Source organism: Bufo gargarizans, chromosome 3 (genome assembly GCF_014858855.1).
Source record: "Bufo gargarizans isolate SCDJY-AF-19 chromosome 3, ASM1485885v1, whole genome shotgun sequence".
In the NCBI taxonomy this organism is placed as follows: Eukaryota; Metazoa; Chordata; class Amphibia; order Anura; family Bufonidae; genus Bufo; species Bufo gargarizans.
The window spans coordinates 37,879,893-37,906,259 of record NC_058082.1 but is presented as its reverse complement, the minus strand read 5'-3'; the positions used below and the strand labels follow the sequence as shown (position 1 = coordinate 37,906,259).

The window sequence follows — 26,367 nt, the reverse complement described above, 5'->3', positions numbered from 1 at the left end:
CTCCATAACAGTGCCAGCTGCAGTATCCGGAGAACTGTACCAGTCATAGTGCCCCATAACAGTGCCAGCTGCAGTACCCTGAGAACTGTACCAGTCATAGTGCCCCATAACAGTGCCAGCTGCAGTACCCTGAGAACTGTACCAGTCATAGTGCTCCATAACAGTGCCAGCTGCAGTACCCTGAGAACTGTACCAGTCATAGTGCTCCATAACAGTGCCAGCTGCAGTACCCTAAGAACTGTACCAGTCATAGTGCCCCATAACAGTGCCGGCTGCAGTATCCTGAGAACTGTACCAGTCATAGTGCCCCATAACAGTGCCAGCTGCAGTACCCTGAGAACTGTACCAGTCATAGTGCTCCATAACAGTGCCAGCTGCAGTACCCTGAGAACTGTACCAGTCATAGTGCTCCATAACAGTGCCAGCTGCAGTACCCTAAGAACTGTACCAGTCATAGTGCCCCATAACAGTGCCGGCTGCAGTGTCCTGAGAACTGTACCAGTGATAGTGCTCCATAACAGTGCCAGCTGCAGTACCCTGAGAACTGTACCAGTCATAATGCCCCATAACAGTGCCAGCTGCAGTACCCTGAGAACTGCACCAGTCATAGTGCTTCATAACAGTGCCAGCTGCAGTATCCGGAGAACTGTACCAGTCATAGTGCCCCATAACAGTGCCAGCTGCAGTACCCTGAGAACTGTACCAGTCATAGTGCTCCATAACAGTGCCAGCTGCAGTATCCGGAGAACTGTACCAGTCATAGTGCTCCATAACAGTGCCAGCTGCAGTACGCTGAGAACTGTACCAGTCATAGTGCCCCATAACAGTGCCAGCTGCAGTATCCTGAGAACTGTACCAGTCATAGTGCTCCATAACAGTGCCAGCTGCAGTATCCGGAGAACTGTACCAGTTATAGTACTCCATAACAGTGCCAGCTGCAGTACCCTGAGAACTGTACCAGTTATAGTGCTCCATAACAGTGCCAGCTGCAGTACCCTGAGAACTGTACCAGTTATAGTGCTCCATAACAGTGCCAGCTGCAGTATCCTGAGAACTGTACCAGTTATAGTGCTCCATAACAGTGCCAGCTGCAGTACTCTGAGAACTGTACCAGTCATAGTGCCCCATAACAGTGCCAGCTGCAGTATCCTGAGAACTGTACCAGTCACAGTGCCCCATAACAGTGCCAGCTGCAGTATCCTGAGAACTGTACCAGTCACAGTGCCCCATAACAGTGCCAGCTGCAGTATCCTGAGAACTGTACCAGTCTTAGTACCCTACAACAGTGCCAGCTGCAGTATCCTTAGAACTGTACCAGTCTTAGTACCCTATAACAGTGCCAGCTGTAATTCTATCAGTGATATATCAGCAATAGTGCTCCATAACAGTGCCAATCACAGTACCATTAGGACTGTAACAACCCTAGTTCTTAATAACAGTGCCAGCCACAGTAACCTGAGAACTGTACTAACCACAATGCCCAAATCCAGTGGTTACCACAGTATCCTCAAAACTATACCAGCCAAAGTGCCCCATTACAGTGCCAGCTGCTGTATCCCCAAAACTGTACCAGACTTGGTGTTCCATACTGTGCTCTGAACTATGAACAATGTAAATGGATTACAGGTAACTGGGTGAGACAGGTGCCAGTTATACCATCCCAGAGATAGACATGTGCACCTTCCCTGCCAGTCACCCAGCACCAGTATCTAATACCAAACCACTGATTGCAGTTCTCTGGTTCAAAATTAAACTGACAGAGCGGAAATACATTTGATAGTCTTGGCAGCCGTTGGTTGTTATGGGCAGATAATCACTACCCGATCTCCACAGTCATCTCCCTGCCAACCGAGCTGAGATTCCGGAGGCGTTGTCCATATGCTGGAGTAACGCACACCGTTATATTACTGCTCCAGCATAGTACTGGAGGAGCGGGACATACTCTCCAAATCATAGGTACCTCTAGCAATCTCTAGCTCTACCACTGCTGTGAAACTACAACTCCTAGCATGCTCTTGGTGGACCTCATGCCCTAATGTGACAGTCTGTAGCATGAAAACAATGCATTCTATATATGTGTAGGAGTTTATGGCCAAATACTCCCATGGGTGCTGGCACATCTGCACCTGTATGGGGACATTGGCATTGCTGTGCCAATGCTGATATAGTTGCATTGGTTTTCACCCAGCTTTCTGAGAGTCTGGAGTGGTAAGTGTTCCTATTTATGCAGTGGTATAGGAGGAGTATATCAGCATACAGATAGCATTGTCATAGTCAGTACACGGGGAAATTCAATATGGCAGCAGCGTGGATCGGAGCTCTGATCCTGGCCATTTGACCACTTACATGCTGCAATGCTCCTTATGTACCCCCTTTGGCCACCTCGTGACTCGATTGTAGTGTGCCAGTAGGTTGCCACATTTGGGAGTCTATTAGGCTCTTGTGAACTGTACACTCTCACTTTGCGGCACATGGCTGCATCATTGCTTATTGGTTGCTGTATCTGGCAATGAGGGTAGTAGTCCTCAGTCTCTCTCAAAATAGACTTTGCAACCTTCCCAAATTGACCATTGGCGTGCAATCACTCTCAATATACATCCTGAATTTCCCAATTGCAGGGTTCAGTCTTGATCGGATGGCGAGTCTGTCTCAAAATCGTGGCAGGCCCCAGAAGCAATTTACCCTTTCCATATGCAGTAAAGTCTATTGCCATAAACGTACACTTACCTTATTGTCTGAGTCCAACACAATCTTAAATTGGTCCTCAACCTTCTGTAAATATTCAGTGCTTCCCTCTCTAAGAGGATAAATCTTAGTAATGTTGCTTTCTGGCAGTTTTTCACTCTTAGGAATGGTGTTTTCCTGGATGAGTTCTCTTTCAGGGCCTACTTGGTATAGCACACCAGTGCAGGTCTTGTCTCACTCTCTAGCTTGATCAGCAGAACATTCTTAACTAACTCTAGCCAGTGGAGCAGGTCCAGCCTGTCTCCCATCAACATTACTAAGAACAGCCAATTTAACTAGTTCCTTCCCATATATAACTTTTTGGGATTAGAGAGTGCATATATCATATTTAGTCGAGCAGTATACATTTTAAAGTGGTGAACCTGAGTATTAACCCTTTAACAGTCTATCACAGTATTAACCTTTTAGTAGTGAACCTCTAGGTAAAAGTTAATACCCCAAAAATGATGAAATTGCTCCCCCCCCCACACACAAAATAATGTACAACAAATTATATGTACCCCAAATTGTGCCATTAAAAATACGACTCATCCCACACAAAAAAACAAGCCCTCATACAGCTACTTCCACATAAAAAGTATGACCTTCAGAATGCTGAAAACTAAAAGAAAAATGACTGTATCCTTCAGAGGTTAACAGTGTCGGACTGGGGTGCCTAGGGCCCACCAGTAAAATTTATCTTGGGGGCCCACTGTACGGATACATTCAAATATTACCTGCTCACACAGCAGCAAGATGCTACCAGATGATTGAATATGTGGGTCCCTGCAGCAACTTTGAGAAGGTAGGTCCTGGGGAGAAGGTAGGCTGCTGTGTTATGTGCCACTTGTGTGGAGGGTGGAAGACTAGGGGCCCACCTTGCTCAGGGGCCCACCGGGAGATTCACCTGTACCCCTGTGGGCCAGTCCTAGCCTGGGGTTAACATCTAAAGCACTAAAATACAAGAATCTGAAAGCCACAACTGCCCTCTGGTGGATAGAAGATAGAACTGCAGCGGTAATATTTTTGGATCCAAGTTTTAATCTGCATCCAATTTACTGTATCTTACGTGATGTGATCATCTTGCATAAAGCTGCACCATAAACTTGCATACAATAAGAGGATTGTGATTTATATGCAATTCGAATCTGAAGCTCACATTTCAATTGCCATATTGCATAGTTTCACAACAGCGTGGGGTTTTAAAGCCTGATGGCACTGCGGCATTATGCGTTATCACTACTACTATGGGCCTATTGAGATCGTATAAGGTATGTGTAGATGGCGTTTTATGCGTTTGCAAAGAAATGCAACATTGGTGCATGAATACTGGCAGCCATTATGCTTCATACCACACTGCAGTCTACCGCCATACTGTAGGCATTTGCGCATATCACATATAGCGGGACGTTAACGGGATATTGTCATGAATAATTTTAACAAGGCAATGAAATTGTGCATATTGGTGGCAAATTTGAGATGCCGGTTGCATATATTAAATTTGATGACATTTGGAGAGAAGTTAGAAAGCTTATTTCTTTATACCGCCACTTGATAAACTGTGCTGATTTTTGCGAAACTGTGTACTTTTTTAATAAATGTCATTTAATATTATTACCCTTAGCCATGTCCTTTTATTTCAAAACTTTTTAAAATATTCAGTGTGGGTGTAAAAAGGGTCTAAAACAAAATAGTTGGCACATACCACATTGTGCTGTCCCAGCTATAGCTTTCATTTAGAATCCATCATAATTGATATATCTGTGAACCACTATAATTAGTGTTCTTTGCTGCCATCTAGTGGCCATTGTTATATTTGGTTCATGTAAGTTATCTATGGTTGTAATTCTTTATGTCATTCATCTTGTAACTCCTCCTTTTCTGTGAGCTCATATCCTGTGTCCTGCAGTCGTTTCCTGTTTGTCAGACATGCATCACAGAGCTGGAGAGAGGATTTTCCATTGACCTCTACCATCATTTCTCAAGGTACATTGAATAAATTACCCAAAGGCATATCCACTGCATCTCCCTCTAACTTCTACATGTAACCGGTGTCACTAGGGGAATTAATATAGCTGGTTCTCTATCTTCCATTGCTTGTAGAAGAGATTGCCTCTCTGGCAGAATACACATCCTCCACTTTTTGGGCGCAATTTTTACCAAAATTCTGTTGTAGCGCCTGACATTTATTAAGACTAGCTTAGCTTGGAGTGATTTGCAATACATTCACACCTATGAACAGAACGTCTACTAATCAAAAAAATGTAATTTACGCTTGTTATGAGTAGATGTAGATTTGCGCCAAATTCTTCTGCATTATCTGGCTTTCTATCTCATATATTTGTCTAAATTTCTACGTCTTCTTGGAGACCACGCCTACTTTTTTCATGACTTTCTAATTTGGTGGGTGACTAGAAAAGTCAACTATATTTTAAACTACATTAGGTAAAATGATAAATTTGGTATAATTTGTGCGACTACAGCTATTACAGGTATTTCCGAATAACTTTGGAGACCCACATGGTTAATTGAGATTCCAGGTCGGTACAGGCAGATGAGGTGATCTGTATGTGACAAGGACCATATGGCGTGTGCTGTAATGTATCCGTGGGGCCGTACGTTGCTCTCCTTCGCTGGGCCTTGTTCTTGCTCTTAGACTGGACGTTCCTACAACGGAGAAACAAAATACCCATCCAAGTCTTGCTGTGCCTGACTGGGCAGACATCTGCTCGCCTCCGAGTGCCCACTGTGCTGATATCAATCCTTCGTGAAGTCATCCGTCTGTATAGGAAGGGTGTCCACAGGCGCCTCATTGACCTCTATGTTACTGCAAAATTTTAAAGCATGATGGTACTGCTGATTTTTGTTCTTGTGAGAGGCATATTTCAGATGTAACTGGCCAACTGTCCTTCCTCTACAAATCATTCTGCAGCAGAAGTCATATTTGTTGTGCACGGGAGGCAGTCAAGCCTTAAAACGGTTGCCCAGATGAACAATATGTGTATTATTGGTGGGGATCAATCTAACCCCTGGGGCCCCTACAGGTCAACAGAATGAGGTTCTCCTGTTTGAATGAAGTGGTGGTCACACATGTTCACCATTCAGTTCTATGGGACTGCCAAAAATTGCTAAGTGCAGCGCATGGCATACATGTATGCCTGACGCTCCATTCGAAAGAGAGAACACAGGGCCCTTGTTCTCACGATTGTCTAGGGTTGGACGGGACCCTCATCATAAAAATAAAGGATATACAGGTCCTTCTCAAAAAATTTGCATATTGTGATAAAGTTCATTATTTTCGGTAATGTTCTGATAAACATTAGACTTTCATATATTTTAGATTCATTACACACCAACTGAAGTAGTTCAAGCCTTTTATTGTTTTAATATTGATGATTTTGGCATACAGCTCATGAAAACCCAAATTTCCTATCTCAAAAAATTAGCATATCATGAAAAAGTTCTCTAAACGAGCTATTAACCTAATCATCTGAATCAACTAATTAACTCTAAACACCTGCAAAAGATTCCTGAGGCTTTTAAAAACTCCCAGCCTGGTTCATTACTCAAAACCGCAATCATGGGTAAGACTGCCGACCTGACTGCTGTCCAGAAGGCCATCATTGACACCCTCAAGCAAGAGGGTAAGACACAGAAAGACATGTCTGAAGGAATAGGCTGTTCCTAGAGTGCTGTATCAAGGCACCTCAGTGGGAAGTCTGTGGGAAGGAAAAAGTGTGGCAGAAAACGCTGCACAACGAGAAGAGGTGACCGGACCCTGAGGAAGATTGTGGAGAAGGACCGATTCCAGACCTTGGGGGACCTGCGGAAGCAGTGGACTGAGTCTGGAGTAGAAACATCCAGAGCCCCTGTGTACAGGCGTGTGCAGGAAATGGGCTACAGGTGCCGCATTCCCCAGAACCAGCGGCAGAAGCGCCTGACCTTGGCTACAGAGAAGCAGCACTGGACTGTTGCATGTTATTCGGAAATCAAGGTGCCAGAGTCTGGAGGAAGACTGGGGAGAGGGAAATGCCAAAATGCCTGAAGTCCAGTGTCAAGTACCCACAGTCAGTGATGGTCTGGGGTGCCATGTCAGCTGCTGGTGTTGGTCCACTGTGTTTTATCAAGGGCAGGGTCAATGCAGCTAGCTATCAGGAGATTTTGGAGCACTTCATGCTTCCATCTGCTGAAAAGCTTTATGGAGATGAAGATTTCATTTTTCAGCACGACCTGGCACCTGCTCACGGTGCCAAAACCACTGGTAAATGGTTTACTGACCATGGCATTACTGTGCTCAATTGGCCTGCCAACTCTCCTGACCTGAACCCCATAGAGAATCTGTGGGATATTGGGAAGAGAAAGTTGAGAGACGCAAGACCCAACACTCTGGATGAGCTTAAGGCCGCTATCGAAGCATCCTGGGCCTCCATAACACCTCAGCAGTGCCACAGGCTGATGCCTCCATGCCACGCCGCATTGAAGCAGTCATTTCTGCAAAAGGATTCCCGACCAAGTATTGAGTGCAGAACTGAACATAATTATTTGAAGGTTGACTTTTTTTGTATTAAAAACACTTTTCTTTTATTGGTCGGATGAAATATGCTAATTTTTTTAGATAGGAAATTTGGGTTTTCATGAGCTGTATGCCAAAATCATCAATATTAAAACAATAAAAGGCTTGAACTACTTCAGTTGTGTGTAATGAATCTAAAATATATGAAAGTCTAATGTTTATCAGTACATTACAGAAAATAATGAACTTTATCACAATATGCTAATTATTTTAGAAGGACCTGTAGATGCAACAACCGTCATCTTGATTCTTACATGCCATCTCACACATTGGTGGCATATTGGCTAGGATATGCCACCAATGTCAGACAGCTGTGGGTCCCACCTCTAGGACCCACAACTATCTCTAGAATGGGGCCCCCAAAGCAAGGGAGAGTACACCACGCTCTCCATTCACTTCTACGGGAGTATGAAAAGGGCTAAGCAAGTGCGCTCGGCCATTTCTAAAACTCCCATAGAAGTGAACGGAGACCGCACCGTAGTCGCGGCCACCTCTCTCCATTCACCTCTGTGGGAGTTCTGGAAATAGCTGGCCTGGCGTTCGTGTATTTTCTGTACTCCCTTAGAAATGAGCGGAGGGTGGTTGCACTTGTGAGGTGCACCCTCTTCCACATTGTAGGCCCCATTCGAGACATTGGTGCGGGTCCCACAGCATGGTCCATATCGCTAGGGTATGCCACCAATGTGTGAGATGGCCCAACCCCTTTAACGAGTTAAGTAAACAATGGCAATAAACATTCAATTGACTTTTTCAATGGCTTTCCACGGTTTTTGTGACCTGTTACCACGTCATGATGTGATATCACACTCAGGTTTAGGACTGCTCCATCTGTGAGTTTTGTGGGAACACTAAATGCAAAAAATGAAGAAAAAAGGACACTTCCTCCCCTCACCTCCTCCTTTTCTTTGAATATATATTGTCTTATATTACAATTAATGCTGAGAAATATATAAAGAAATCTTCTATGTCCCAGGAGATCAGCCATGTCCCCCCTCCTCTACCTCACTGTCCTGTGTCTGGCTGTAAGACAGTGGCTGCAGCAGGAGCCTCTCCCCTCTGTCCTGTCTGATGGAAGGCTTTTTGCCTCTTGGCTATGCCTCGTCCCTTCAGTCAGTCACCGGCCAAAAATGTAAAAGATCAGCATGAGATTGATCCCTGTGTTCCCTGCAGGGAAAGATTATTTCCTGTTAACATGTGTCATTTGCTTCTAGGTTTAGTGTTCCTAGACTAGGTCTACTTTCACACATGTTTTTTTCCATCTCTCAATATATGTAAAATAAAAAAAGAAGCAATTTTGCAATAGATCTTCTTTAAAAATTTCCTACCGTTTTGTTTTTCCAGCTTCAGTGCAGACTGTGTTTCCATGGTAACAGACAACAAATAAACTATGTAGTCAGATCTGTCCTGTACTTATGGCTGAGCTACCAAATGTATGTTAGCACAAAGCATGGGGACAAATAGAAGAAAGTATGACACTGTAAGATTAAAGGATTACACCACACAATTTCTTTTTTCTGTTTGTTACTATGGAGACATAATCTAGCTACAGAAGCCAAATGGAAATACATTCTTAATTAAGACCAATTAGAAAGCTACTTCATTTTTAATTTTAGATTTATTGGAACAATAGAAAAGATATTTGGTTGCAAGGACAAGTTAAAGAGGTATTCCCATCTCAGACAATGGGAGCATAAGACGAGGTCTGCAAAGTGTTGGGTCCAGCCACCAGTAAGCCTTCCTATTGGCCCACTGAAAATAGCCATTTCCCATAAAAATGAATGGGATCACCCTGCCCATTTCTATGGGGCTGACGGAAATAGCCGAGCCAGTGCAGGGAAACCGCGCATGTGCGGTGCACCCACCGGGACTTTGCCGGTTCCGTTTACTAGATAGAGTCGGGTTCCAGAGGTGGGACCCGCACCTATCAGACAATGGGGGCATGTCCTAGCGATATGCCCACATTGTCTCAGTTGACACAACTCCTTTATGGAAAAGCAATCAGCTAACAAGTCTGTTGTATATGTTATTCATACAGCATTGACATATTCTATGATATACATCATATATTATCAGTCACCTCGGGGACACACATAGGAAGCCAATTAACCTAGCAGTATGTTAGTGTGTGAGGAAACCTGACCACTGAGCCACCACGCTGTGGTTGTATAAAATAGGAAAAGGGGTTCCCTTTTCCCTCTGCGACACACTTGTCTATAGACTGTGCCTGGTATTGCAGTATTCAAATGAAACTAGATAAGCTGCAATACCTGTAACTGCCCATGGACAAATGTGGCGCTGTTTCTGGAGTAGTAGATCCATTTTCTTATCCCAGACAACCCCTTTCAGTACTGCACATTAGACACAGGTGCTGGAACACTAGTTATAGTAACTCTGCCATGTTGTGCTTCGAATGTAGATATAACAGGACCGCAGGATGGCGCAAAAACACCGCCTACTACACTCGAATGTAGGATAAGAATCTTCTTCTTTATTAAATATTTTTTAGCCAAGTAAAAACTACGCGTTTCGGGGATGCTAAGATCCCCTTCATCAGGTTAAAATGGCTCAATGGTAAACATTGGTTGTACAGAGGTATTTATCATCTGAAAAAACCGCCATTCATGTGCTTCGAAGTCAGAAGACAGCCGGTGGGGTTTGTGTGGCTGGAAATTAGAGTTACCTGTGGCTGATATTTAGAGAGCATTTGAGAATGATATGTGGCATTTGAAAACTTATAGAGTCTTCTCAAAACCAGGACTTTCTGCAGCAGAGAACAGAACATTGTTAAAGGGTTTCTTTCACCTGAAAAATAGGTATTAAGCTGGCGGACATTAGCGATGTCTATATAACTATATTAGCGCCATCTCACTGCCTGCCGCCGTTATTGAGAAAAACTAACTTTTATAATATGCTAATTAGCCTCTAGGTGCAGGGGGGGATGGGCGTTGCGTGAGATTTAGGCCTCCTGCACACGACCGTTGTGTGCATCCGTGGCCGTTGTGCCGTTTTCCGTTTTTTTTCACGGACCCATTGACTTTCAATGGGTCCGTGGAAAAATCGGAAAATGCACCGTTTGGCAGCCGCATCCGTGAGCCGTGTTTCCTGGCCGTGAAAAAAATATGACCTGTCCTATTTTTTTCACGGCCAACGGTTCACGGGCCCATTCAAGTCAATGGGTCCGTGAAAGAACACGGATGCACACAAGATTGGCATCCGTGTCCGTGATCCGTGGCCGTAGGTTTTAGTTTCATACAGACGGATCCGAAGATCCGTCTGCATAAAAGCTTTTTCAGAGCTGAGTTTTCACTTCGTGAAAACTCAGATCCGACAGTATATTCTAACACAGAGGCGTTCCCATGGTGATGGGACGCTTCTAGTTAGAATACACTACAAACTGTGTACAAGACTGCCCCCTGCTGCCTGGCAGCACCCGATCTCTTACAGGGGGATATGATAGTACAATTAACCCCATCAGGTGCGGCACCTGAAGGGGTTAATTGTACTATCATATCCCCCTGTAAGAGATCAGGGCTGCCAGGCAGCAGGGGGCAGACCCCCCCCCCTCCCCAGTTTGAATATCATTGTGCGCCCCCCCCCCCCTCCCCTGTTGTTAACTCGTTGGTGGCCAGTGTGCGCACCCCCCTCCCTCCCTCCCTCTATTGTTTTAATACATTGGGGCCAGTGTGCGCGCCCCCCCCAACCCCCCCTCCCTCCCTCTATTGTTTTAATACATTGGGGCCAGTGTGCGCACCCACCCAACCCCCCCCCCTCCCTCTATTGTTTTAATACATTGGGGCCAGTGTGCGCACCCACCCAACCCCCCCCCCCTCCCTCCCTCTATTGTAATAATAGCATTGGGGCCAGTGTGCGCACCCCCCCGCCCCCCCACCCCGATCATCGGTGGCAGCGGAGTAGAAGATTTTCATACTTACCTGGCTGCTGGCTGCTGCGATGTCTGCGTCCGGCCGGGAGCTCCTCCTACTGGTAAGTGACAGCAATGCGCCGCACAGACCTGTCACTTACCAGTAGGAGGAGCTCCCGGCCGGACACAGAGATCGCAGCAGCCAGCAGCCAGGTAAGTATGAATCTTCTACTCCGCTGTCGGGGGGGGGGGGGGGGGGGGAGGGGGTTGGCGCACACTGGCCCCAATGCTATTATTACAATAGAGGGAGGGAGGGGGGGGGGGTTGGGGGGGCGCGCACACTGGCCCCAATGCTATTATTACAATAGAGGGAGGGGGGGGGGGGGGGGGTTGGGGGGGCGCGCACACTGGCCCCAATGCTATTATTACAATAGAGGGAGGGAGGGAGGGGGGTGCGCACACTGGCCACCAACGAGTTAACAACAGGGGAGGGGGGGCCCACTGGCCACCAATGAGTTAAAAACAGGGGGGGGGGGTCTGCCCCCTGCTGCCTGGCAGCACCTGCCAGGCAGCAGGGGACAGTCATGTACACAGTTTTTTTGTATATTCTAACCTGAAGCGTCTCCATCACCATGGGAACGCCTCTGTGTTAGAATATACTGTCGGAAATGAGTTTCACGATGTAGCTCATATCCGACAGTATATTCTAACATAGAGGCGTTCCCATGGTGATGGGGACGCTACAAGTTAAAATATACCATCGGATTGGAGAAAACTCCAATCCGATGGTATAACAGAACTCCAGACTTTACATTGAAAGTCAATGGGGACGGATCCGTTTGAAATGGCACCATATTGTGTCAACGTCAAACGATCCGTCCCCATTGACTTGCATTGTAATTCAGGACGGATCCGTTTGGCTCCGCACGGCCAGGCGGACACCAAAATGACTTTTTTTTCATGTCCGTGGATCCTCCAAAAATCAAGGAAGACCCACGGACGGAAAAACGGTCACGGATCACGGACCAACGGAACCCCGTTTTGCGGACCGTGAAAAAAAACGTTCGTGTGCAGGAGGCCTTACACTGCAGACAGTCCGGAGGTAGGAGACCAATGCTGCCTGGCCCTGTCGATCTAGCGTAACTGGGTGTGGCCAGAGGTGGGAGAACGGAGCCTATAGGCGAAGGGGCAACGCCCCCCCTGCACCTAGAGGCTAATTAGCATATTATAAAAGTTCGTTTTTCTCAATAACGGTGGCAGGCAGTGAGATGGCGCTAAAATAGTTATGTTCAGCTGACATTAGCACATCGCTAATGTCCGCCCATTTTTCAGGTGACAGAAACCCTTTAATTGACAGCCATCCTCATTCTGTCTTTGCTGCAGTGATCACAGGGCTCAGTATAGGAGCAGGGAGCGAGTACCTTCTAGGGCAGGAATCAGCAACCTTCGGCACTCCAGCTGCTGTGAAACTACAACTCCCAGCATGCAAACATGCTTCACTGTTCTTCTAACTCCCATAGATGTCAATGAAGCATTCTAGGATTTGTAGTTTCTGAACAGCTGGAGTGACGAAGGATGCTGATCCCTGTTCTAGGGAGACAGTTAACCCTTCGTGACAGAACAGCTGAATAGTTTTAATAAAGACCAACTGAAAAAATAATTTTTAGCCCAAAATGAGTAAAATGCAATCATTAAAAAAAAAAATGTCCCCAAAGGTGTACATGGCCTTTAAATATCAATGCTCTGTACATGTCAGCAATCAGAAGACATATTCATAACTTTTTTACAGTTATGTCTACGAAGCTGTGTGGGGGCTCATTTTTGTGGGATGATCTGCAGCTTTTATTGATACTATTTTGGAGTGCATATCACTTTTTGATCACTTTTTTAATTTAATTTTATTGGGGAGGTGACGTGACAAAAAAACTTGACAAATTAGACATTTTGATATTTTTTTTCTGTTACGTGTGTTCACTGTATGTACATATTTTTGTATTTTAATAGTATGGACATTTTGGAGAGCAGCGCTGCCTATGATGTTTATTTTTTATTGTTTATATATTTGTATTTTAGGGAAAGGGGAGTGATCTGAATTTTTATATATTTGTTTAAATTATTTTCTTTTACTTATTTTTTTTAAGACCCCCCTTTAACCGCTCCAGGACTGCATAACGCACGGATGCGTCCTGGAGACGGTCGATTAATTTCTCCTGGACGCATCCGTGCGTCATCTCGCGAGAGGCGAGATTTCCTGTGAACGTGCGCACACAGGCGCGCGCGTTCATAGGATCCGGCGGTAAGAGACTGGATCTACAGCCTGCCAGCGGCGATCGTTCGCTGGCAGGCTGTAGATTCGATTTTTTTAACCCCTAACAGGTATATTAGACGCTGTTTTGATAACAGTGTCTAATAATATACCTGCTACCTGGTCCTCTGGTGGTCCCTTTTGCTTGGATCGACCACCAGAGGACACAGGTAGCTCTGTAAAGTAGCACCAACCACCACTACACTACACTACACCCCCCTCTGTCACTTATTAACCCCTTATGAACCCCTGATCACCCCATATAGACTCCCTGATCACCCCTGTCATTGAACACCCCCTGTAAGGCTGGCTCCATTCAGAGGTCCGTATGTGTTTTGCGAATCCACGGATCCATGGATCGGATCCGCAAAACACATACGGACGTCTGAATGGAGCCTTACAGGGGGGTGATCAGGGAGTCTATATGGGATGATCACCCCCCTGTAAGGCTCCATTCAGAGGTCCGTATGTGTTTTACGGATCCACGCATCCATGGATCGGATCCGCAAAACACATACGGACGTCTGAATGGAGCCTTACAGGGGGGTGATCACCCCATATACACTCCCTGATCACCCCCCTGTCATTGATCACCCCCCTGTCATTGATCACCCCCTGTAAGGCTCCATTCAGACGTCCGTATGTGTTTTACGGATCCACGCATCCATGGATCGGATCCACAAAACACATACGGACGTCTGAATGGAGCCTTACAGGGGGGTGATCAATGACAGGGGGGTGATCACCCCATATAGACTCCCTGATCACCCCTTGTCATTGATCACCCCCCTGTAAGGCTCCATTCAGACATTTTTTTGGCACAAGTTAGCGGAAATTGATATTTTTTTGTTTGGTTTTTGTTTTTTCTTACAAAGTCTCATATTTTACTAACTTGTGTCAAAAAATAAAATCTCACACGAACTCACCATACCCCTCACGGAATCCAAATGCGTAAATTTTTTTAGACATTTATATTCCAGACTTCTTCTCACGCATTTGGGCCCCTAAAATGCCAGGGCAGTATAAATACCCCACATGTGACCCCATTTCGGAAAGAAGACACCCCAAGGTATTCCATGAGGGGCATATTGAGTCCATGAAAGATTGAAATTTTTGTTCCAAGTTAGCGGAAAGGGAGACTTTGTGAGAAAAAAAAAAAATCAATTTCCGCTAACTTGTGCCAAAAAATAAAAATTCTATGAACTCGCCATGCCCCTCATTGAATACCTTGGGGTGTCTTCTTTCCAAAATGGGGTCACATGTGGGGTATTTATACTGCCCTGGCCTTTTAGGGGCCCTAAAGCGTGAGAAGAAGTCTGGGATCCAAATGTCTAAAAATGCCCCCCTAAAAGGAATTTGGGCCCCTTTGCGCATCTAGGCTACAAAAAAGTGTCACACATGTGGTATCGCCGTACTCAGGAGAAGTTTGGGAATGTGTTTTGGGGTGTCATTTTACATATACCCATGCTGGGTGAGATAAATATCTTGGTCAAATGCCAAATTTGTATAAAAAAATGGGAAAAGTTGTCATTTGCCGAGATATTTCTCTCACCCAGCATGGGTATATGTAAAATGACACCCCAAAACACATTGCCCAACTTCTCCTGAGTAGGGCAATACCACATGTGTGACACTTTTTTGCAGCCTAGGTGGGCAAAGGGGCCCACATTCCAAAGAGCACCTTTCGGATTTCACAGGCCATTTTTTACAGATTTTGATTTCAAAATGCTTCTCACGCATTTGGGCCCCTAAAATGCCAGGGCAGTATAACTACCCCACAAGTGACCCCATTTTGGAAAGAAGACACCTCAAGGTATTTCATGATGGGGATAGTGAGTTCATGGAAGTTTTTATTTTTTGTCACAAGTTAGTGGAATATGAGACTTTGTAAGGAAAAAAAAAAGAAAAAAATCATCATTTTCCGCTAACTTGTGACAAAAAATAAAAAGTTCTATGAACTCTCTATGCCCATCAGCGAATACCTTAGGGTGTCTACTTTCCAAAATGGGGTTATTTGTAGGGTGTTTGTACTGTCTGGGCATTGTAGAACCTCAGGAAACATGACAGGTGCTCAGAAAGTCAGAGCTGCTTCAAAAAGCGGAAATTCACATTTTTGTACCATAGTTTGTAAACGCTATAACTTTTACCCAAACCATTTTTTTTTACCCAAACATTTTTTTATCAAAGACATGTAGAACAATAAATTTAGCGAAAAATTTATATATGGATGTCGTTTTCTTTTAAAACTTTTACAACTGAAAGTGAAAAATTTCATTTTTTTGCAAAAATTTTGTTAAATTTCGATTAATAACAAAAAAAGTAAAAATGTCAGCAGCAAGGAAATACCACCAAATGAAAGCTTTATTAGTGAGAAGAAAAGGAGGTAAAATTCATTTGGGTGGTAAGTTGCATGACCGAGCGATAAACGGTGAAAGTAGTGTAGTGCAGAAGTGTAAAAAGTGCTCTGGTCATTAAGGGTGTTTCAGCTAGGGTGAAGTGGTTCAGAAGTGGTTAAGGAATTAATAACACACAATCGTCAGATTGCCTTTTCTGTTTAGCAATGCATTTAAACACTGCTAAATAGAAAATTCTATACATTTCAATGCAGTGCTGCCACCTGCAGGCCTACATTGAAATATACTTGTGAAAGGCCTGTCAGTCTCCAGCAAGTTCAGGTATTTCATAGTGAACGAATGGCTCCCCTGATCACCAAAAGGGGGGCACATTCCAGGCCCAGGACAGATATTAGCCCTGAGTGTTTGCAGTGAGAAACAGCATGCACCCAGTGGCTATGGCACTCGCTCTGCTCTGGAGCGGGTACCATCTTTAAGGACCCGAAATCTGCCATACATGTACAGCGGATGTCGGGAAAGAGTTAAATGTTATTTTTATATAATTTAGCATGAAAAAATAGTTGCATTTGTAATTTATGTACTTTAATGGGGACACAAAAGGGGCGGACAGGGTTTTGTTTTAAAACTCACCTGTTATCTTCATTCCACAGTGATACCACATTTATATTATAGTAGTGTATATTATAGTATATATATTTCTTGTGTTTTAATACATTAAAAAATAAGAACTTTCTTTTTATGTACACATATGAACAACTTCCCCCCCCCCCCCACCTTTTTAAGTTCCCCTTAGGGGACCCCAACATACAATCATTTGATCGCTTCTCCTATAGACAGCAATTAATTACCATTGCAGTCTATGGGAGATTTGCTGTGTTCCTATGGAGCCCTGCCTTGTTCGGGGGGCCCAAGGCTGCAATAGAAACTGAACAACTTCCTCGATTGCCACGCTGGGCAGACTTTTAAACTCCGAGAGGTATGCACTCCCACATGGACATTAAACCCCTCAGATCAATTGCAACCACGGCATATGAGGGGTTAAATGTCCATGTACGGTGTTATTGACAATCATGGACATTGCCTCCGGGTGTCTGCTGTGTGAAAGATGAGCGGGTGCCATCTTTAAAGAGACAACAGGCGCTGTGCATGTATGTTGCTTATTGTCAAGGGGTTACTCTGTATAGTAATGTGTACGTCCACCTACTGAGGTGGTCACACATGCTCACTTCCATCATTCAACTGCCACCAGCCATATCTACTGTTTGAGGCCCTGACAGTTACAGGGATAGAGCCCCCTGAGAAAGGACACATCTCTGAGCTTTGATAAGGAGATGGCTGCAGCAGAAAGGACCCCCCCCCCCCCTCAAGCTGCCAGCTTCAAATATATCTACCAACTTAAATAACGTTCCACTTCTGCGCTCCTTAATATTTTAAGTGTGCTGTAGCAAATATCCTATCCGTATAGATTATTTTATATAGAAATAGAATTTCCCCATTGGCCTCTGTGTAGCTTCTGGGTTGTAATAAAAGTAACTGGATGTGGTGACTATACAACAATTAACCCGCGCTTGCTAGTAGGCGCCTATCGCTTCTTGTGGGGTATTGGTGCTGATATCAGTTGGATGCTAGTTTTAATATTAAGATTCCAAACCCACCGATACCAAGTGCACCAACTGCCATATAAATAGAGATAAGACCCCCACAAAGAAGCGTCCGCGCCTTATTCCGACGCAGACAGTTTAGTACAAAGTTCCAAAGCCCTCAATACACCAAGACAGTCACTTGCCTGGTTTGTATTTATATCGGTGGCCATCCTGTAGTTTAGTCCTGCCAGTGAGCTCCGATGCTTAATCCTGCTTGCTGGCGTCTTCGGCTTCTGAACATGGCGACGCCCCGGCCGGCGTTCGCTCGCGTCTTAGAAGTCAGAACGGGCTTCCCGAAGTGACGTCACACAAGTACGGCAGCAGCCTCTGGGAACCAGAACAAAATCCAACGCGTTTCAGAGAACTCGGTCTCCTTTGTCAGGGATACTGGTCCTTCCCTTCTAAGACACGAGCGACCTCGCCACGTGCAGAAGCCGAAGACGCAAGCAAGCAGGATTAAGCATCAGAGCAATGAAAGTGGAGATCTCTGGACCCATGTGAGGTGCAGGGCTGGTTCCAGCTTTGTTAGGCTACTTTCACACTGGCGTTTTGTTTCCGTTTGCGAGATCCATTCAGGGCTCTCACACGCGGTCCAAAACTGATCAGTTTTGCCCTAATGCATTCTGAATGGAAAAAGATCCGCTCAGAACGCATCAGTTTGCCTCCGTTCCGTCTCCATTCCGCTCTGGAGGCCGCCTGCAGCGTTTTGGTGTCCGTCTGACGATGTGGAGCCAAATGGATCCGTCCTGGCACACAATGTAAGTCAGTGGGGACGGATCCGTTTTCTATGACACAATCTGGCACAATAGAAAACGGATCCATCATGGCTATAGAAGACATAATACAACCGGATCCGCTCATGACAGATGCATGCGGTTGTATTATTGAAACTGAAGCGCTTTTGCAGATCCATAAGGTAGCCTTAGGGTCCATTCAGACGTCCGTAGTGCATTGCGGATCCGCAATACACCCGGCCGTCCCCCCTATAGAACTGCCTATTCTTGTCCACAATTGCGGACAAGAATAAGACATGTTCTATTTATTTCCAGGGCCGCGGATCGGAAGATCGGGGGCGCGCTCCGGAAATGCGGAAGCGGAGAGCACATAGTGTGCTCTCTGCATCCATTCCATGAATGGGTCCGCACCCGTTCCGCAATTTGCAGAACGGATGCAGACCCATTATACGGACGTGTGAATGGAGCCTTAGAAAGAGGTTGTCATCTACTATATGAGGTCCGATTTTCTCCTGGTATTGAGGCAGGCACGGCACGGTATTTGTACAGGGCACTGTGATGGGGAGCTGATGGCAGCACTGTGGATGGTACTCTTGGGGGGCCACTATGGCTGACACTCATTCGTGGCACTTCTCCTGGTATTAAGGCAGGCACGGTATTGGTACAGGGGCACTGTGATGGGGAGCTGCAGCCTAGCATTACTGTTACTGGGACCCATGGCTAACACTCTGGGGTACTGTGGCTGGCAGTCTTATATGGGAACTTACTAACGTTCTTAGGGGTGCACTGTTATGGGCGCTGTATCCAGATCAGTCATGGAAGAACTGCGACTATTATAAAGGCTTGGGCACTAAAAGTCCTGTCCCTGCTATAGAGCAACGTAGGGTGCAATGCTGTCACATAGTGACACTGTGCCCCCGGGTACCCCATAGCCAATGATCTGTATTACACATTTGAATGTCCTTTGGATGCAGAAAGGCACCATAACCTCCTGTTGTGCCGAGCAGCAGAACCTTAAACTGACGAGGCCCAAGCTGAGGGAGCATCTCGCCTGCAATGATGCTAATGGGCAGGAAAGAAAGTGAACCCCTATTGACTCCTCCATAGGGGGTCCAGAATGTCACTTTTACACCCCTGAATCTAAGCTCCTCTGGTGCAAATTGGTTTAAGAAATCTACTTCCCTCCTGTCTCATCAGAGGTTCAGTCTGCAGCTTTGACTGTCCGCTATACTTTACACTGCAGCTCTGCTTGCCCAGATGGATTGCTGTGCATAGTCATAATTAGGGATGAGCAAACCCGAACTGCAAAGTTCGGGTTTGTACTGAACTTTCCGAGTCTCTTCTATCTTCATTCAGCAGGACCTGTGATATGCATGATGACGTCACCACGTGGGAGAGCGCGGTGATGTCATCACGCACATTGCAGGTCCTGTTCAGTGAAAATAGAAGAAGCTGCTGCAGCGCAATCAAGTGGATGAGATGAGTTTTGTTTTAGTTTTTTTAACCCCTAAATGGCCATATTGTTTTGCATTCTGTCTTAAGAATGCTATTATTTTCCACTATAACCATGTTATAACAGGAAATAATAGTTCAGGGTCAAGTTCGGGTCAAGAACCCAAACTTTGATCTGAAGTTCGGTCGAACCCGGTGAACCCGAACTTCCACGGGTTCGCTCATCCCTAATCATAAACTCACCAGGACCTCAGTGCACAGGGAGCTCTATTAGATCCGAAAATGGCACACACAGACTGAGGGGGGGGGGGGGTATCACGCATCATTTCAGTCCTGATAGTACATACAGATATAATCTGGTCTCCTCTCTGCAGCTCCCCGCTCAGATCTGCAGGTCCTCCGGCTAGGATGAAAGAGATGAAAATCCCTTCTCCATCCTCTCCGCCGACGATATTAAAGCCCAGGCCTGTGGAGCCTTTGTGTAGAATGACTTTCCGAGGTTCCCTGCGGAAACAAACATCCGTGTATTACCCTAGAGAAAGATGCATGTCTGGGGGGGTAAGAACAAAAATATAAGAGGAGGAAAAAAACACACAAATAGATTTAGATTTTTCATTGACTGCCGCCCTGCATTCTCTCAGTCAGACACTAGATGGCGGCAGCACACCTCACTAAAACTCAGTGTTCTAGCATTTTCAGGCTGTGTACCGACGTGACATTCCATTCCATATTTATCTGAGTGATAGTGTGAGGTGCCCTCTGTGGGGACATCGGCGGTTATTCACACTGCCGCAGAAAGCAGGTCAGCAAGGCTTGAAATATTAAAATGCCAGAGAGCTGAACAATTTATGGGTCACAGAAATTCAGCAGCAGCAAATAGTGAGCACGAAAATAGCCATAAATGCAATAAAAATCATATCCCCCCTCCCCCATGTATGGCCACGCCTCCAACTGTGATTTTGGGGCTCTAGTATGATTTTGGGGTACTTATCACTTTTTGCGGTGAAGTGTAATTACAAGTGGAAGAGGAAGCAGCAATCGCACGAGCGCTGTGACCCCTTCAAACATTGGCGGGGGTGCTGAGAGTCAGATCCTTCCCCTGAGGATCGATCATCAATATTACGCCACTGCACATCTTGGGGTATAGTGGGGAAAGGGGAAGCAATGGGATTACTAGGGTTGCCAACCGGGCGGTAGCTCACCAGCCAAGCTGATAATTTAGTGCCAGTAATTTTTTTCTGACAGCAATATTAATTGCCGGTATTTTCCTATATGGACTGTTGCTAATGAGGCTTCCATTGTGGGGCGCTCATCAGTACAGCCTTTACCTCAGTGGCGTAGGGATTGCCATAGCAACCATAGCAGTGGCTATGGGGCCCTACACCACTGGGGGCCAGTCCGGACCGCCTTCTGTTTTTTTTTTTTATTAACACACTACAGGCAGCCAGGCCCGACCGCCCGCCCACTACACTAGACTAGTGTAGTGGAAGGGCGCGGGCGGTCCGCAGCTCGGGCCTGGCCAGGGAGAAGCCGAAGGAGTCAGGTCAGGACTGGAGCAGGCGGGGCGCACGGCCGCACGAGCAGCGGATGAGGTAGGCGGTAGGGGCCGGAACGGGGGCGTACCTGAGGGACGGCACGGAGGCGGAGCCAGGCACCAGCGCCGCAGCGCAGGAAATTGGAATGGAAGAATGATTCCTAGTAACTACAGGGAGGAGGCGGACTCAGGAGGTGGAGGGGGCCGGGCTGGGGGTGTACCTGGAGACTGGAGTGGAGGGACTAGGGAGGGAGTGGTCCCGCCGGCCGCACTGACGCCAGTCAGATTCGCGCTCTCTGACTGCCAGAAACCAGTCTGAGGTGAGCAGCTCAGAGTGAGAGAGAGGAACCTCACTCACTCCTCACTGGTCTCCACTCTCCAGTCTGTGCCACTGCCTGCTGCTGCTGTGACTCTAAAAGTAAGTGATTCACTTAAAGTGAATTTAAGAAAGTGAGAAAGAAGTTTCTGAGATACTTGATCTAAATTCTTAAGTTAAAAAGAGCTGCCTGCAGAGTGGGGCCCCCAGAAGCAAGGGGCGCCCTCCTTATCCTTGCAGGTCTGCAGGCAGCTCTTTTTAACTTCAGAATTCAGATCATCAGACTCTCACTAATTACTAATTACAGCACACACCCCTGTAGTGTCCACCATCAGACAAGGGAGGGAAGAAACCCCAGAACTAGAGTGTGCCCCCCAACATGGGGGGCACACTGACACTCTAGTTCTGGGGTTTCTTTTCTCTCCTCCCCTGTCTGATGGTGGACACTACAGGGGTGTGTGCTGTAATTAGTAACTAAGTAAGAGTTTGATTCTGAAGTTAAAGGGGTTCTGCACTTTCATTTAACTGATGATCTATCCTCTGGATAGATCATTAGCATCTGATCAGTGGGGGTCTGACACCCGGGACCACCGCTGATCAGTTGTTTGAGAAGGCAGCGGCTTTTCATAGCAGCACTAGGGGATAAATGTCTACAAACATCCAGACCCCAAAGCATCCTTGCTCCAGGGAAGTACAATACTATAAGCTCATGCAGCCGTAGCCTGTTTTGCAGTCGAAAATTGTGGACCCGCAAAACATGGATACTGGTCATGGGTACTCTGCATTTTGTGGAACGGAACGTCTGGCCCTCTGTAGAACTGTCCTATCCTTGTCCATAAAACGGACAAGAGTAGGACATGTTCAATTATTTTTCCGGACGCGGTCAGTGCACAAGTGTGCTGTCTGCATTTTTTTGCAGCCCCATTAACCCATTAGTGACCACCCATAAGTGTTTTTACGGGGTCACTAAGGGGCCTTAGGGTGGGATGCCGCTTTTCTATGGCGGCCCAGTCTAACCTTTGCACAAGTGGGGGCTCAGCTCTCACATGAGAGCCGCGGCCCTGGTCTAACAGCCTGGATCGGCCGCATGTAAAGTGCTGACAGAGGGAGCGGACTCCCTCTGTCTCCCATTGGCAACCCGCAAATGCGATCGAGGGGTGTCGATGTGTGTAAAGGCTGGGGTCTATGAAAGCCCCAAGCCTGCCTTGATTAGTTTCCAGCAGGCTGCGCCTCTCTGGCGTAGCCTGCTGGTCAATGTCAGAATAACACTGGCATTGCACTATAGGGATAGTTATAATCCCCTTGTGGGACTATTAAGTGGAAAAAATAAGTAAAAAAAAACAACACATTTATTCAATAAAAAAAACATTTAAAAAATTATAAATACGCTTTTCAAAAAAAAATAAAATAGCAAAAAAAACCTCCCCCAAATGTTTAGTATTTCCAAGTCCGTAACTACCCGGACTACATAAATATCACATAAATTATCCCCTATGGTAAACGCCGTAAAAAATAAATAAAAAATGACAGAATTGCTAATTTATTCTTAGTTGCCACCGAACAAACGTAATAACAAGCGATCAAAAAGTGTCATTTACTCTAAAATAAAACCAATGAAAAATGCAAGTCGTCCCGCAAAAAATCAAGCTGTCACACAACTCCATAGAAAGAAAAAGAAAAAAGTTATGGGTCTTGGGAAGCGGCAATGCAAAAACATTTTTTTCTTTTTTAAAAAAAGGGGTTTTATTGCAAAAAGTAGTAAAACGTAAAAAAAAACTATATGTATTTGGTATCACTGTAATCGTACTGACCCAGAGAATAAAGATATTATGTTTTTATACCGAAAAATGAACGCTGTAAAATTTATAACGTAAAAACGCAGTGGCAGTATTGCTGTTTTTCCCATCTCCCTCCCAGAAACAGTTAATCAGAAAGTTATATGTACCGCAAAATGGCGCCATTAAAAACTACAACTTGTCCCACAAAAAAAAGCTCTTGTAAAGCTATATAGACGGAAAAATAAAAAAAAGTTATAGCTATCGGAATGCGACGATGAAAAAAGGAAGAAAAACGCTTGGTCTGTAAGGCCCAATACAGGCTGGTCACTAAGGGGTTAAAGTTAATGGGTCCGCATCTAAACCGCAAAAAATGTGGATCAGATGCAGACAAAAACATGGTTGTGTGAATGAGCCCTAAGATTGGCGTTACGAATAGTGATGGACGAACATCGTCCGGAACGATTCGAAAACGCAATTGAATGTTCGCGGACCGCTAGTTCGCAGCGGGCCCCATTTACTTTAATGGCAGGCAAACCTGAAAAACCTTCAGCTCATATTTGCAGCCACCAAATACTTACTAGAAGTGCAAAATCTTCCTACAACATGGACAGTGATATACCAGAGGGGGATCAATGGCAAAAATTCCCACAAAAAATATGTTTTTTTAATCAGGGGCCATTTTTATGCGTCTTAAAGGGAAACTCTCAAAAATGTGCCCTGCTGGAGACTAGAAAATTTTTATTTTAGGCCACGGGAGTACAGGTCCCAAACATTAGGCATTCACCAGACAGAAAACATCAAGTGATTTTGTGACTGGGGGTACATTAGGCGGTCACCGTATAACAATTTTACTGTTGGCCAGTTAGATTACAGGCCCCAAAAATTATGCATTCACCGTACAGAAAAGATCAAGTGATTGTGTGGCTGGAGGTATATTAGCCGGTCAATGGATATCAATTTTACTGCAGGCCAGTACAAATACAGGTCAAATACATATGTTTAAAAGAACTAAAAATATAAAATTGGATTAAAAACATGGCTAACAAAATCCCCCCTCTTGAAAAAAAACCTAATGGTAATAGGTGAAATTCAATTAAACGTGGTCGTCATAGGTGTTAAATTCCTCCGAGATCCATGCCTCATTCATTTTTAGAAATGTGAGGTAGTCCACGCTGTTGTGAGCTAGGCGAGTGTGCTTATCGGTCACGATCTCCCCTGCTGCGCTGAGCGTCCTTTCGGACAGGACACTCGACGAGGGGCAAGCCAAGAGTTCCATGGTAAATTGAGCCAGCTCTGGTCACAGGTCAAGCCTGCCCAGGGGTTCATCACTTCTCAGAGCGTCCACATCGGCTGTTAACCCGATGTAGTCGGACACCTGTCGGTCTAGGCGTTCCCTGAGGCTGGATCAGGAGGGCGGCTGTCGATGGGTTGGCTGCAAGAATGATTCCATATCTGAAGTAACCAACACATCTTCAAACCACCCTCTTCTTGCATGCACTGTATGATTGGTACCCGCAACTGTTTCTCTGCAGTTGGAAATTCCTCTGCCAGCGCCCGCAAAAGCAGAATGCAGCATCTCTCGAAGCAAGGCCTGGAAACGCTGCATTCTGACAGCCCTCTGTGATGCTGGTAACATGTCCGCCATTTTGTGTTTGTATCCGGGGTCTAAGTACGCTGCCACCCAGTACTGGTCCTTGCCCTTTATACTTTCTATACGGGGGACCCTCTTCAAACACTGGAGCATTAAGGCCCCCATTTGCACTAAATTGGAAGCGGTGGAGTGGCCTGGCTCCTGCTCATCGCTGTCACGACCCTCGGTCTTGGTCGTGACTCCTTGGGAGCCGCATGCGGTTGCTCGCGTTTTGGAGTTCATCAACCGCAGCTGGGGGCACTTAGTGGTTGCCTCAGGTGCGGTTGTCACGGACAACAGTCATGCGTGCGGTTGCCCTTGGCAACGTGTTTTATATGTGTGCACATTCCCTGTTTGGTGTCCACAGGGTTTGAGTTGTATGCACTTCCCCTTTTAGTTGCTGTCCTCCCTTCCATTGGTGTTGGAAGGGTTAATCCTCTTCTGTGTGTTGTGAACATTGGGTGTGTCTCTGTGTGGGTGTGACCTCAGGCCTCCTTATATGTTGGTGTGTTGGAGTCTGAGGGTTCAGTTTGGATTTGGCTCAGCTTGGTGTGGAGCTCTGCTCCTGGGCTGTTTGTAATCCTGTCTGTGTGAGCCACCCTTATTTATTATTCTGTTTCCCTTGCTGTGTCTGTTGTCCCCTCCGGTGTGTTTGTCATTCCTCTCCCCACCTGGTGTATGTAGTTGTGGTGTGGGTTGTGTCTGAGAGGTTTGATTATGGTGTGTGATGGCTCCGAAAGGGGCGTGCTTACCCGGAGGGGTTAAGCGAAGGCAAGACCGTGGGTTTCCCAGCCCGGAGCCTCTTTCCATCTTGGCTGCGGCAGGTAAGAGTAGATAACATTGTTATTGTGCTTTGTGTCTTACCTGCCGTACGGTTTCCCCCATTGCCTTGCATCCTGTCAGCTACTGGGCCTCTGGAGACGCCAGTCATCCGTGTCGAGGATGCACAGGCATTCTCTGCCCTGTCATCAGGCCTAGGGTGTAGCAGGGATAGCAGGGTCCTAGGTTGGAGAGTATGAGCCCCCTTACCTTATGAGGCGGCTCATACGCTAGGAGTCCAGGGAGAGCGCTTAGGGTTACGTGAGGAGGTGACCAGCTCCCTGTTCCCTGCTATCTGGCGTTGCAGCAACAGCTATTGCACGGTGGGGGGTTTTCCCCACTCCCCACCGTGACAATCGCCCAGGAGAATGTCGTCCTTGGTCTCCTCCCCCCCAGCCACGGACAACACCAGGGATCCCAGAAAAGTTTAAAGCCTGCTCTTCTTGCTCCTCCTCCTCCCCCCAGGCACCATCCTCCTCTGACTCCTCTTTAGACTCCTGCTGACATATCTCAGATGGAGTAGCCCCCCTGGGAATTCATCCAGTATTGCAACTTCCTCACAGGGCATAGCTCCGGTGCAGCGCGGCAGTGTGCGGTGAAAGGCTGGCGGCCGAAAAGTACTGCAAGTCCAACTTTTTCATCC

At 46.1% G+C, this 26,367-nt stretch overlaps 1 protein-coding gene across 1 annotated transcript in view; it reads right to left on the bottom strand.

The window, feature by feature from the left end:
* Positions 1-26,367, bottom strand: part of DLG2 (discs large MAGUK scaffold protein 2) — a 708,566-nt gene that overhangs the window by 191,586 nt on the left and 490,613 nt on the right. Inside the window, exon 11 of the mRNA XM_044284933.1 lies at positions 19,995-20,151. Coding sequence (XP_044140868.1) covers positions 19,995-20,151 — 157 coding nt within the window. The remainder of the gene's footprint in view (positions 1-19,994; positions 20,152-26,367) is intronic.